This window comes from Mustelus asterias, chromosome 13, assembly GCF_964213995.1.
Source record: "Mustelus asterias chromosome 13, sMusAst1.hap1.1, whole genome shotgun sequence".
NCBI lineage: Eukaryota > Metazoa > Chordata > Chondrichthyes > Carcharhiniformes > Triakidae > Mustelus > Mustelus asterias.
Window position 1 is genome coordinate 29,657,235 of NC_135813.1, and position 12,609 is coordinate 29,669,843.

The window sequence follows — 12,609 nt, forward strand, 5'->3', positions numbered from 1 at the left end:
GAGCAGAATAAGAAATAAATAAGTAGGTAACTTGTATTTATATGGCACCTTTCATAATCTCTCAAAGTCCTAAGGTGCTGTATAGATAATAAAGTACATTAGAAGTGTAGTCTCAATGATAATATAATTGTGATGTCGCAGCAAGTTTCCAAAAGTACCAGTGTGATAAACAGATAATGAAATTGGTTGAGGGATAGAATCGTAGGAGGAAGCCATTTGGCCCTTTGAGGCTGCTTCGCCATTCATTATGGTCATGGCTGATATCCAACTCCATAGCCTGTTCCTGCCTTCTCCCCATATCCTTTGATCCCCTTCACCCCAAGTGCTATATTTAACTGCTTCTTGAAAACATGCAATGTTTTGGCCCCAACTACTTTCTGTGATCATGAATTCCACAGGCTGACTACTCTCTGGGTGAATAAATTTTTCCCCATGTGACCCCTGGTTCTGGACACCCCCACCATTGGGAACATCCTTTTTGCATCTACCCTGTCTAGTCCTGTTAGAATTTTATAAGTTTCTATGAGATCTTCCCTCTTTGTTTCTGCAAACATGCTGGCCCCGGGCACTGGAGATGTTCCCGGCTTCCCACAAGGAGCATGCCACGGCTTGGAGCTCTCCTGTCATGACTTACCCCTTTAAATTAAACCTTTGGAAGATGCTTGATATCAGATTATGTCCAATTCTCTAGGGCACTTCTTTCCTGGTCCTCGTTACTACCAAATATACCCTTACAAACTGCAAACTGAAGCTATAAGTGATAAAAGTATTAAATGCTTACCTGGCCTTACCCACTGCTTACCAATTAGCTCTGTCCCTTGTGTCCTCTAATACTGCAGCAGGGCAAGACCACTCTCTGAAGACTTAAAAGTTAGAAAGAGAGGAGAAAAACAAAAACACCTGTCTCCCCCCTGTATCCGAATTCCCACTCAGCTCCAAGTTCCTGATACCCACACTCACTCTGGCTGAGTGTTCTCTCCCACTGTTTGTGTGCAAAGCTCACTGTTAAATGTTAAGCTCACTGATCAATATTAGCCAGAACACTTGCTCAAAATAATGCCATGGGATCTTTTACAGCCACTCTTTCAGCATACCCATTTGATACACTGAGTGACTTGAGTATACAGATCAGGGTTCAGCTGTGATAAAAATTTTGTGCTGATAAAATTTAGTTCATGGGTGATCAATTTAGAACAAAATCTGCAAATCAGCAGCTGTAATTTGCCTGAATGGATGTTTCTTGCAGTTAAGTAGCTGTATTAACAGCGTGATCAAACAAGAGATGATGCGACCCTCCAACAAGGTGCAGCTAATGGTATTGTGTGAGGACCACAGATCCCGGATGGTTAAACATCAGTGTTGCCCAGGATGTGGATACTTCTGTACTGCTGTAAGTGTAGAGAGTCTCATGTAGTGGATAATTACTAATATGAAGATGAAAAATGTTTCTCACCTATTTTGTTCTTGACTGTAAAACCTCAAATAATGTATTTAATGTGGAGCAGAAAAGCAAAATTATTTTGTAATATATGTTAAATAATTGAACTGACTTTTTCCAGTTTCAAGTTAACTTGTAAGGCCAATGTGATAAATGTGTTCATAGTTAATAACCAAAAAGTATGTAGCACTTGTTTTTTTCAGGGAAGCAGAAGAGCTCCTTGAAAAAATAGCATGTTCGCGTGAACTCCCTTATTTGTTCCCAAATTAAGAAACAAAAAAGTCTGCATCCTTTTGTGTTTGAACACCATACAGTCAACCAACAAGCAATTTAGGGATTCTTCATGTATATTGGAAATATTTATTAGGTGCCCACCAGATGGCACAAGAGGTTTAAAGATAGATTTAGCTATTTTGAGCTCACGGTGGCAAAGGTAGCAGAGGTTTTTCAATTTCAGTTGACTTGCTCATAATGGTTAAATGAATTTTATGCACTGAACTTAAATTAGTTTCGGATTTAACCCCCTATATATTTTGATAGGAATTTAATTTCTTCACATATAGAGGAGTAAGATCTTTGAGAAAGGAGAAAGTGCTGCCTCTTATTTGCCCGTAATTGATCAGAGGCAAGAACATCAGTGCAGTAGTGCCAAGTTGGAACAATTTTGATTCCTTTTTCTCATGAAATGTACATTTACCTGACAACAAACACGACAGTAAGAGGATTGCATTTTCAACCATCCTGTTGCATACGGGTGTGAAGTGAATTTTTTATTACTACTCTGTGCGCATCTTGTGTTTATTGACTAAATTGCACCGCTGCAGTCTCCAATTTAAAAAATAATGGAATTTTGAAGTATATTTCTACCAGGATAATCCTCTTCCATCTCCCAACAATGCAGCAGAACGTTGTTGCTTTAATGGGAATAGGACAACTTGATTTCAAAACAAGGCATTTATGTGTGGTCTATTTTCTACTTTAACCACAACTAGTTGGGCAGACACTAAGCAAAGTTGTGTCTCTTATGCTGGGAAATAATGAAAATTTGGAAGTTATCGTTAGTTTGTCTCATTTACCATTCGGTTTGGGGACAGAGGCCCAGAAGCATTTTGCTGTCAACTCTTTCAATCATTTTACGTCATGGTGGATGAAAATGACATTTAAAAAAGTTATCCTTAAGTACTTGTCAGTTGTGACAGGCATGTATTCAATTTAACTTGTCGTTCCAGGGCACCTTCATGGAATGCCAGCCCGATAGTACTATCTCACACCGCTTTCACAAGAATTGTGCATCTCATATGAATGGGTTGTCGTTCTGCCCACATTGTGGTGAAGATACTATTCAAGCAAAAGAAGTTACCATAGCAAAAGCAGACACTACCTCTATGGTACCCCTCCCAACACAGGAGAAGATTGTCATTGTGAATGGAAAAGCAGACACCACTACATCGAGGTAGGACATCATTGCTTAAACGATAATGCTTTTTACTGAAAGACTTGCAAGCATTTAGAATCTTAGGGCGAAATTTTAAAAAATAAAATTGTTGAATGAGCAAGAAAATGGGAGAGATTCAGCCTAACTTTTTGGGCAAGTTTGAAAATGCAATCTTTTGGCGCTTAGTGCAATAAAAGTACCAAGATGCAACTCTTGCCAGCATGGAGTAGAGCCTCCACTCGCTTGAGAAGTCGGCTGCTGAGCTATAAGGGCACCATTGCACAGGCATCCTGATCACCCAGTGTACTGGGCAATCTCCTTCCTTAACCCCCCCCCCCCCCAACGGGCATTGCACATGCCCACCCCCCCGCCTCCCAAATGTACATTGCCACACCCTGTCCCCACGGCCATCAGGACCCTGATCCCCCTGGCAGAGTTACCCCCTCCCCTTTGCTGATTGCCCCCTTGGCAGATAGCCTCTTCTTCCCTCCCACCCCTGCCGTGCTCCCCTCTTGTCTCCGCCCCCATTCTTGCTCTGGCTCCACCCACTTGGCTCTGCCTATGGCATATTTATGGAGCCTGGTGGGCAGTGCTAGGTTGCGAGGCTGACAGTGCCAGGTTGGCACTGCCCATGGGCATTGCCCGGCCCTGCCCCTGACCATCCGGGAGCTTTAATGGCCTCCGATTTCCCCCCGGCAAGACCATCACGTGTGGTTCCTGTCGGGGGGACCATATGTGGTTCTCGTCTCCGAACCTTGGCCGGCGAGGTGGTAAAGATAAGTGAGCCCGGACAATAGCGTCCGGGGACTCGTTCATGACATTAATATTTAATGATGTCATTAATATTTAAATCGCTTCATGCCCTTCCTGGGCCCAATTCTGCTGGCAAAACAATGTAGGTACGCTCAGGGGAGGCAAAAACCAGGCGCAAATGTGATTTTTCACCTCCTGCTTGATCTTACCACCTCGCCTCGCTGAAAGTTGGGCGGGACGAGGTCGTAAGATCGTGGCCACAGTCTATTTATGTCTTATATGTTTGGATGATGGTGTGAACAGGTTATTGAGTAGTCTTTCATTTTGGTTTTTATAAGTTCACAAGTTCCAGTTTAACTAATATTTGGAGTAGAAACAGTTTTTGCTTTGGAAATCCTCAGTGTGTTTTCTTTTGCCCTTGTTTACTTGTCTTCATATTGCTATGGCTCAGCTAAAGATTCCTGTTGCACTGTGTCTTCTGAGATGTATAATTGGACTTTGAAGGGAGGATGTAGAATGCATTGAATAATTTTCACATCAGGTGCTGTTTCAAAGATTTCAGTGTTAATTCAACCAGAAAGTTAAGTAAAACTAATGCCCCGGATCACTGTGATCAGATTCCGTTTTTATTGAAAGTTAGGTGCTAATTCAGGTATTCTTTTACCCTGTGTCTGTTTGCAGTCAATGCTTCACTATTTTCCTAAGTATCTTGCACAAATTACGGAATGATTGGTAATTAAAGGTGTTTGAAATAATTTTAAAAACTGATCAATTCAAATAAACCTGAGTTCCATTTGCAGCATTTGAAGAGAATGACAAGCATTTCATGAGATAGAAACCAACAAACATTTACACACGCAAATATCTTGTGCTTAACTAAAATTACGTAAGAAAAAACATTATGCATAATCCAGCCAAAATTTCTTGTGTTGCAGATGTACCTTTTTAGGCCTTCATTATTCACCAAGGTTTTATATATAGCTAAAGCCATGATTTTTCATTAAAAATCTTAAAGATTATAAAATACTTGTGTTTTAATGGTCAGTTGGGTACACTGAAAATGCATCATCTGAATTATAGTTCCTGAATTTCATTAAGACATTTTTTAAAACATTAAGATCATTTAGATGTCCATATTCATAAATATAAATTATTGAAATTTAATATTATATCTTTATATATTATTAAATCTTAAATTTGGATTCTTGCTGTATGATACTGACCGATAAGGTCTGTCCACATCTGAAATTTTGTTTTGATACAAATCTTGGGTTAGGGATAAAACTCTAGCCTGCTCATGCCATTCACTCATTACTGCAAGTTTTACAATCTTTGCTGGGCGTTGACGTAATTTTAGCATTTTACTTTCATTTTTATGTGCTTTTTAAAAATTATATCCCTGTGAGGTGTTTAGGAATATTTTCTGCTTCAAGGTATTATGTAAAAGGGAGTTTACTCCATTTATTTTGTCTTCTACATCTTAGATGGCCTATTTAATTTTGAAACCGTACATTTCTTGCCTCTATAAACATTTTACTTTGCTGTCAGCCAAACTTTAAAATGCCAATCTACGTTCAATTTCACCCATAATCTTGCTGTAAATGAGTTGCCGCTTACTGGAAATAGTAGCAAGAGCGGAAATGGTGAATATTTGTTGATCTTGGATGGGTCCAAAACAAATCAAGATTCTCTTCTGAATTCTATTTTTTGGATAGCAGGTTCTTAAATGTAATGCATTTGTATCTGAATAAGCTGATATATTGTGACTCTAATGTTAAGCACATCTAATAATTTGTACAAAAACAGAAAATGCTGGAAAATATCAGCAGGTCTGACAGCATTGGTGGAGAGAGAGCAAAGCTAACATTTCGAATCTGGCTGGCTCTTTGTTGGGTCACCCAGACTCGAAATGTTAGTTCTGTCCTCTCTCCACAGATGCTGTCAGACCTGGTGAGATTTTCCGGCATTTTCTGTTTCTGTTTCAGATTCCAGCATCTGCAGTAATTTCCTTTTATCCAATAACTTGAAGTTTGTTGGTACTAGAATGATCATCTACAGAACATGAATTAACTTCAGTCAGCTAATATAATTTTCAAATAATTTTTGCAGCAGTGCTCGGATAAAAATGTCCGTGGAAAATAAGGCAGAGAGTGCTATCTCCAAAGTAGCTGATAGTTCAGATGCCTCCAGCCTTTCCACTACGTTGAAATCGGGAGCAGTCATATCAGTTGCAGGTCTGCCAACAGGGCCTGGGAAAGAGACGATGGAAAGCATTCTTATTGCACTTGATACCGAGAGGTAAGCATTCAAAAAGTAAAGGATTACAATAGAACAAAAATTTAAAGTTTTTTCTTATTGAAACAAGGAATAATAAAAATTCTATTTTGGAAAACGGCTAACTCCAGAAATTCCAAAGTGAAGTTAATATATTTATTTTCTCTTGATTTTCTGTGGGCTCATTTACTTGGAGTTGTTCAGGCCAGGCTCTGTGACACTGGGCTGGATCTTGAGCCTGCATTCACCTTCCGTGGGATCGGTGTCAGGGGATCAATATCCAGTGAAACCTGGGAGTCGGGAATCTCGCCAGTGAGATCGTGACTTTTGATTTTAGCTGGCGATGTAATCAGATTCACGTCCACAACGGGCGAGAGAGTTGCTGGCTCTGATCGTGATGTGGGGGGTGGAGGGTATGATGCCTGCTTCAATCAGGAGAGGGTGGGAGGTGAATGCCAGCTCTGAATAACGGGGGATACAGGGTGTAAATGCCGGTTCTGATCATTGGGGGGGGAGGTTTACATTCACACTGTAATTAAGTTACTGTGAAAATCCCCTAATCGCCACACTCCGGCGCTTGTTCAGGTACACTGAGGGGGAATTTAGCATGGCCAATGCACCTAATCAGCACGTCTTTTGGCCTGTGGGAGAAAGCCAGAGCACCCGGAGGAAACCCACGCAGACATGGGGAGACTCCACACACACAGTGACCCAAGGCTGGAATTAAACCCTGGTCCCTGGCGCTGTGAGGCAGCAGTACTAACCAGTGTGGCACCGTGCTGCCCCAATCTCAGTGCAGCTGGACTTTGCTGGCATGTTGAGGCCCTGCCAGCCTATATGACGCGTAAAACACCCAGCTGTTTGGAAATGCTGTTTTTCTTGCCGGAACCAATACTTTCCCCCAATAGCTCTGTAACTGAATGTCATAAGGATGCGCAAGAGTGGCATAAGGTACTTCTTATCCTTGCCGTATCCATGTAGAGAGCCAACATTTCCCCATTCCTCTGGCACAGCTGAGATCTGAAATTTGATGAACGGTACAGTTCCTTTAATTTACTTCAACATGTTGCATCATCATGGCCTTTTCTGTGTCTGTTCATTAAAAAAAATGCTGGAAACATAAAAATAATTCTACATTTCTCAAATTAATTTGCGTTGACAACGATCTTTCAATTGTATTTGCGGTGAACTTTGGGATGTTCATCGCTGTTGCAGGTCAGAACCCAGAGGAATTATCGATTTGTGCACGTGCAGAAGTTTCAAACTTCTGCTAGATAGACGTATGCTGCCTGCACCCCTCCAAGGTTTCCTCTGACATTGTAGACTTGGGCGAGGCCCTGAACTTGCCCAAAAAGTTACTCCAGAAAATGCTGATAATCACAGGTATAGGATTCTGAAGTTATTAACAGCAGAAGCTGCATTGGGAAGACCTAAAAGTGTATTTAAAACAATTAACACTGCCCATCTTTCACCCAGTTCACAACCTTCGCACACACCTCCACTCAGCCCTCAACCATCACTCACCCTTCCTCTCACCTTCACTCAGCACCCAACATCCATCCCAGCCCAAACCTTACTTCAGTGCCCCCAAACCAATTCACAACCACCATCCGGCTTGAAAGAAACTGTTGTCCACTGCTAATCCGTTCTGTAACATGAAACAAAATCAATGCACTTGGGAGCAGCTGCATCCACTTATAATCTATTGAGTAAACAAATAATTTTTAAAAATCAATGCGTTAAGAAACCTAATGCACTTTACCATTTTTTTTTCACTTGAAGTACTTTTATAATTCAAGTCCAAACTTTTCCAAGTTTACTTGGCATTAAAGTTTCTCAAGCTCATAAAAACAATTAAAAAGCTTTGAAACATTAAAAATAGTGTAAAAAATGCTTAAGAACTTTTAAACCATCACCATGACACCACAAGCCTGCAGGACCCTATGGGGCATTCCTTGTGCTGCTGACATCAAAGGGGACGTGGTCTTGGTGCTTCTGTGCCTTGCCGTTACCCCTTGTGACTGCATTTATGGATGTCTACACCCTCAGTGGGACAGGAGGTCCCTAAAGCTTCAGTGCAAAAAGGTAAGAGTACAGTTTTGATTGCTGTCAACGGCAAAGCTATGGCATTTGTCACTGACCGAAGGATTTAGGTCATTCGTGTTAACGACTAAAATATTTGAAAACCTTCTTGCTTAGCTTAATGGATAAAAACTTCTCCCAAAATAGCACTAAGCATGCAGATAAAGCTCTAGGTGTGATTTTATGTCTCTTAGAGTTTACTCATTTGATCTGGATCCTAACAGCTGGCACGTCATATGGTTTTCATGTCACTGTTCTGGATAAGGGAAAGAAAATAGTCTTGTTAGATGTAGCTTCCTGTTGGGCAGATGCATGGAGACCTGGTGAGAATGGGATCATTGTTAGTTGTGATATCCTCAGGGGTGAGTGGCCTGCCAAGTCTTGCTTGTGGAACTGTACACCAGTGAAAGTTGGACAACAAAAAATTATGACTAAAACAACAGACAAGCAATGTTTTTGTCAAGGAGCTGTCCTATCCAAGTCAAAATTTCTTTGTAATAGCTCCACTTATTGAATTAACCAATTGTTGATTTTGCTGAGCTTAAATCGTGCCTTTACCGGAAACTAAATAGTTTTGTTCTTGTATGGTAGATAAATGTACATTTTGATTACTCCTCATCGGACGTGAACATATTGTTTAAAATGACAGCCATTAAAAGGGAAGCATTTCCCATTTAAAGTACAGTGCCCAAAAGGTCTTCTGCATCTCAAACATTTTGGTGCTAACTCAATGAACTTATGTGACAATTGCCACAAGAATTTAAAATAGTATTAAACTAACAACTTTTAAGGAAAACAGTTTAGTGGCAGGGAAGTAATTACATATCTACATAAGTGCAGAAGTCTATGGCCCTGTCCACTGTCCACACCTTTCCTTGCTGTGCACCTGATTTATTCCTATTATCAAATGCTTGCTTTACTTCGAAGCTTTAGGGCAGGTTTCTGCTTTCATCTTATTTCCTGGTCATCAGTGTGATGCAAAAAATAGGCCACTAGCTCTCTGCAAAAGTTGCTGTCAATTGGGCAATTTGCTTAAGTTTGCCATCGAATTCCACCTTGACCTCAGCTCACCTGCTGCTGATGTCTTCATCCATGCCTTTGTTATCTTTAGACTTAACTACTCCAACACACTTGTGTCCTGCCCACATTCCACCCTCTGAAATTGAGGTCAACCAAAACCCTGCCTCTTGCCCTAACTTGCACAAGTCTCATTAACCCTGTACTTGCTGGCCCACACTAGCTCAGTTTGGCAACAGCTTGTTTTTGAATCCTTCCCATGGTCTCGTCCGTCCTCATCTCCTCTAGACTTCAACCCTCTGGATAACTGCACACCATAATTTTGGCCTCTTGCATTTCCCTGATTTTAATCACTGCACCATTGGCAGCAGTGCCTTGAGCTGCCTAGGCCCTAAGCTTCCTCCATAAATTTATCTGCCTCACTTCCTTTCTTTCCCCCTTTAAAATTCCTTAAGACCTACCTCTTTGACTAAACTTTTGGTTATCCACAATTGTGTGGCTTGGTGGCAAATTTTGTTTTGGAACATTCCTGTGAGGCACCTTGGAATGTTTACTGAATTAAAGATCTACATAAATATAAATGGTTGGATATGGACAAGAGCAAAAAGGAAACCCTTCTAACAATTACTGCATTTCTTTTGATGAAGCTTGATCTGCTTGATACTTCTCACTTCTATGATTAACCTTAAGATTGCACAACCCCTGAGGTGGGGGAGAGGGAGAGCGTAAAGTTGCATGGATGAAGTTCAACCTTCCCGCCCTGACTCAATTTCACAGTATGGCGGACAGGGTCTCGGCTGGGAAGTTCACCCTTGCCCCTATTAAGGCCCTTAATGGCCACTTGAGAGCCTTTTCTCACCCAGCCTCAATTTTTAGGCTAGTGGGCACCAGTTGGATCAGGATGTGGAATAGAATTAGTTAACAATCTCAAGCTTGGGTGGGAAGTGGGGGGTACCTCAATCTGAAGACACTGTCAGATTTGGGGCGCCCACTCCTTAGGGACCTGGGAGCTCCAGCCCTCCTCCTGGTCTACAACCCCCCCCCCCCCAAAAACCCCCGACAATGAGATCGTCCCCTTCTCTCCTGCCCCCGGTACTTATCTGAAGTGCGGCCCTGGAACTTGGGCTCAGGCACAGTGCTGCAGTACTACTTCTGGCCACTGCAGTCTGTGCCTGGGGCCAGGTAGCTGTTGGCAAATCTAATTGCCTAACTGCTTTCCAAAGCAGGACTCTGGCCTGCTGCCAATCAACACTCACTTGATCATGAAATGGCAGTGGGTCTGTCAGAGTTGGCGGAGATGAGTTCCCCATCACTTGCCATCCTGAAGAATCAGGCCTGGGCGTTTGGCTCTGGGGAATTTTTGGCCAAAATCTATCTCCCATCACTGCCAGTGCTTGTTTAATTCCACACTATGGATTGCCATTTTGCCTGATTTCCTACTATTTATGAAGAATAGCTTACAATGCTGTCTTTCTTACTGAGACTTAATTTGTTTTGTTCAAATAGACCCAAGAAGTTGCGTTTTCACCCGAAGCAGTTATATATCTCTGCTAAGCAAGGAGAGATGCAGAAAGTGCTTTTAATGCTGGGTAAGTTTTCATGTATATGTAAATGTAGGATAAAAACATAAAGCCTGTTTAAAATTGCAGGGAAGGGTTTTGTACATATCAGCTCTAAAGAAGTGGACTTTGCCAAAGAATGGCCTTCTTTGCACTATAATTTTGCATCTTTAAGAAATGCTTTTATTTTATATATTCCTTTGTCCTGTAATTGGCTTCAAATTGAAACCATAGAAAAACAGAAATTTGCTTGAATACTTAATTTTTTTCTCTCATCTTTACTCTAGTTGATGGGATTGACCCTAACTTTAGAGCTGAGCACCAGAATAAGCGGACGCCTCTCCATGCAGCTGCTGAGATAGGCCACGTGGAAATTTGCCATATGCTTGTACAGGTTAAAATGGTTTTATTTTGTTGACTTTGAACCTTATTTTTATAATGCCTTGTTTGTGCTCTATCTAGATAATTTTGCAATTAAAAAAAAAAATCATCTCCATAAATTCATTATTACATGAAGTCGTCATTACAGCTATGCCTATAATGTTGTAAATCACCCTTTTTTAATCTTGGACTGTGCACCTCTCAAGCAAAGATGGCATTTATTATTTATTCATAGTTGTCCATGAGAAAGTGGTGATGTTTGTCCTCTTGAATTGCAGCTGTCTATATGACGAATCTTGTTCTAATTTATCTTTTATCTATTTGCATGTAAAAATATGTTGTTGCAATGAGCTGAGTGGAAAGAGAGATGTCTTTTTGGGTTGCATGGTTGTCCATTCTGATTATAAGCAAGCAAGCTGCTATTCTTTCCAGCAGGGAACTAAACAGAATTTTACCCATAATGATAAAGATGTTCCAGTTTGTGTATCATAAAGACATTTGGCCTCTTTTGCAGGCTGGTGCTAATCTAGATACCTGTGATGATGATCAGAGGACCCCGCTAATGGAAGCAGCAGAAAACAACCAACTTGAAACTGTAAAATACCTCTTGAAGGCAGGTGCACTGGCAGATCACAAGGTTAGAATCAAAGTGAAAGGTTTTCATCATAAGTTTTGGTTTTCATAGATTTCTTGCAGTTTACCCTGAAGTTAAATTTTGGACCCAAGTGTAGCACTGGTTTCCGGTACTGTTTTTTTTCACCCCTGTAATATAGCTTGGAGTCGGGTGTAAACTCATGGGATGAAGATCTCCAATAGTTATAAGAATCCCAAATGAAATTTGTTTGGATGACTCATTTTGTGCAGAACATACCCATAATTTAGAATCTTATTAGAAAGGCCTACCAATGGATTTTGTGGGGTAATAGAAACATTCATGGTCCAGAATGGGATACCCTACTGGAGCTGAAATTGTAACACATCATGAAAAGAACTTTATTCTGCATCCGAGGTTGGAAATGACACAAACTACCGAAAATAATTCCACTTCCCACAGCTGGCAGCCATTCCTGATTTAGAAAATGTCTCCAAATGTCTAAATGTAAGACGGCCTGCTGAGCTCTCTAATATCACATCCCAAAGAACAGAACCTGCTGTTAGCCCTCTCTTTGTTATTTATACGTCCACTCTTACTGATTCCTTGCTGCCTACCATTCGTTCTATTTTCTTGGATCAACTACAGATTTTACTCAACTGAATTATCATTAAATAAACTCACTTATTATGTCGCAACCATCCTTTAGATGGGATGTCATGACCCAGTAGTGCACTTGCGTCAAGGATATCCATATCTACAAGAGGAATCAAAATACCAGAAATGTAACCATTTGATTGCCATGTGCCACAGTTCACACAAATGGGAATGATTTCAAAGTCTAAGCTTTACATTATGGCTTAATGGGCATGGTGAGCTTGCTACCTTGTGAGTACTTCAGGTTATCTATTAGTGATGCAATAAATATCATTGAATCGGGTGTGTACTTAGCTAATCTGCAAAATTGTATAACTGTACATAGGGTAAGGTTATCTTCATTGACAGTAATGGGGCGGTATGGTAACAAAGAGATTCTATTCTATTCTACATCCCCCTCAAATGACGAGGCAGACCAGCA

The 12,609-nt window shown here is 40.9% G+C and overlaps 1 protein-coding gene across 8 annotated transcripts in view; it reads left to right on the forward strand.

Annotated features, from left to right (window-relative positions):
* LOC144502549 (histone-lysine N-methyltransferase EHMT1-like) overlaps positions 1–12,609 on the forward strand; it is a 163,713-nt gene that overhangs the window by 91,115 nt on the left and 59,989 nt on the right. For all 8 annotated transcript variants that reach the window (XM_078226630.1, XM_078226629.1, XM_078226633.1 and 5 more), the window contains 6 exons: positions 1,247–1,390; positions 2,668–2,891; positions 5,736–5,924; positions 10,506–10,588; positions 10,846–10,952; positions 11,454–11,576. In XM_078226630.1, the coding sequence (XP_078082756.1) occupies positions 1,247–1,390; positions 2,668–2,891; positions 5,736–5,924; positions 10,506–10,588; positions 10,846–10,952; positions 11,454–11,576 (870 nt within the window). The remainder of the gene's footprint in view (positions 1–1,246; positions 1,391–2,667; positions 2,892–5,735; positions 5,925–10,505; positions 10,589–10,845; positions 10,953–11,453; positions 11,577–12,609) is intronic.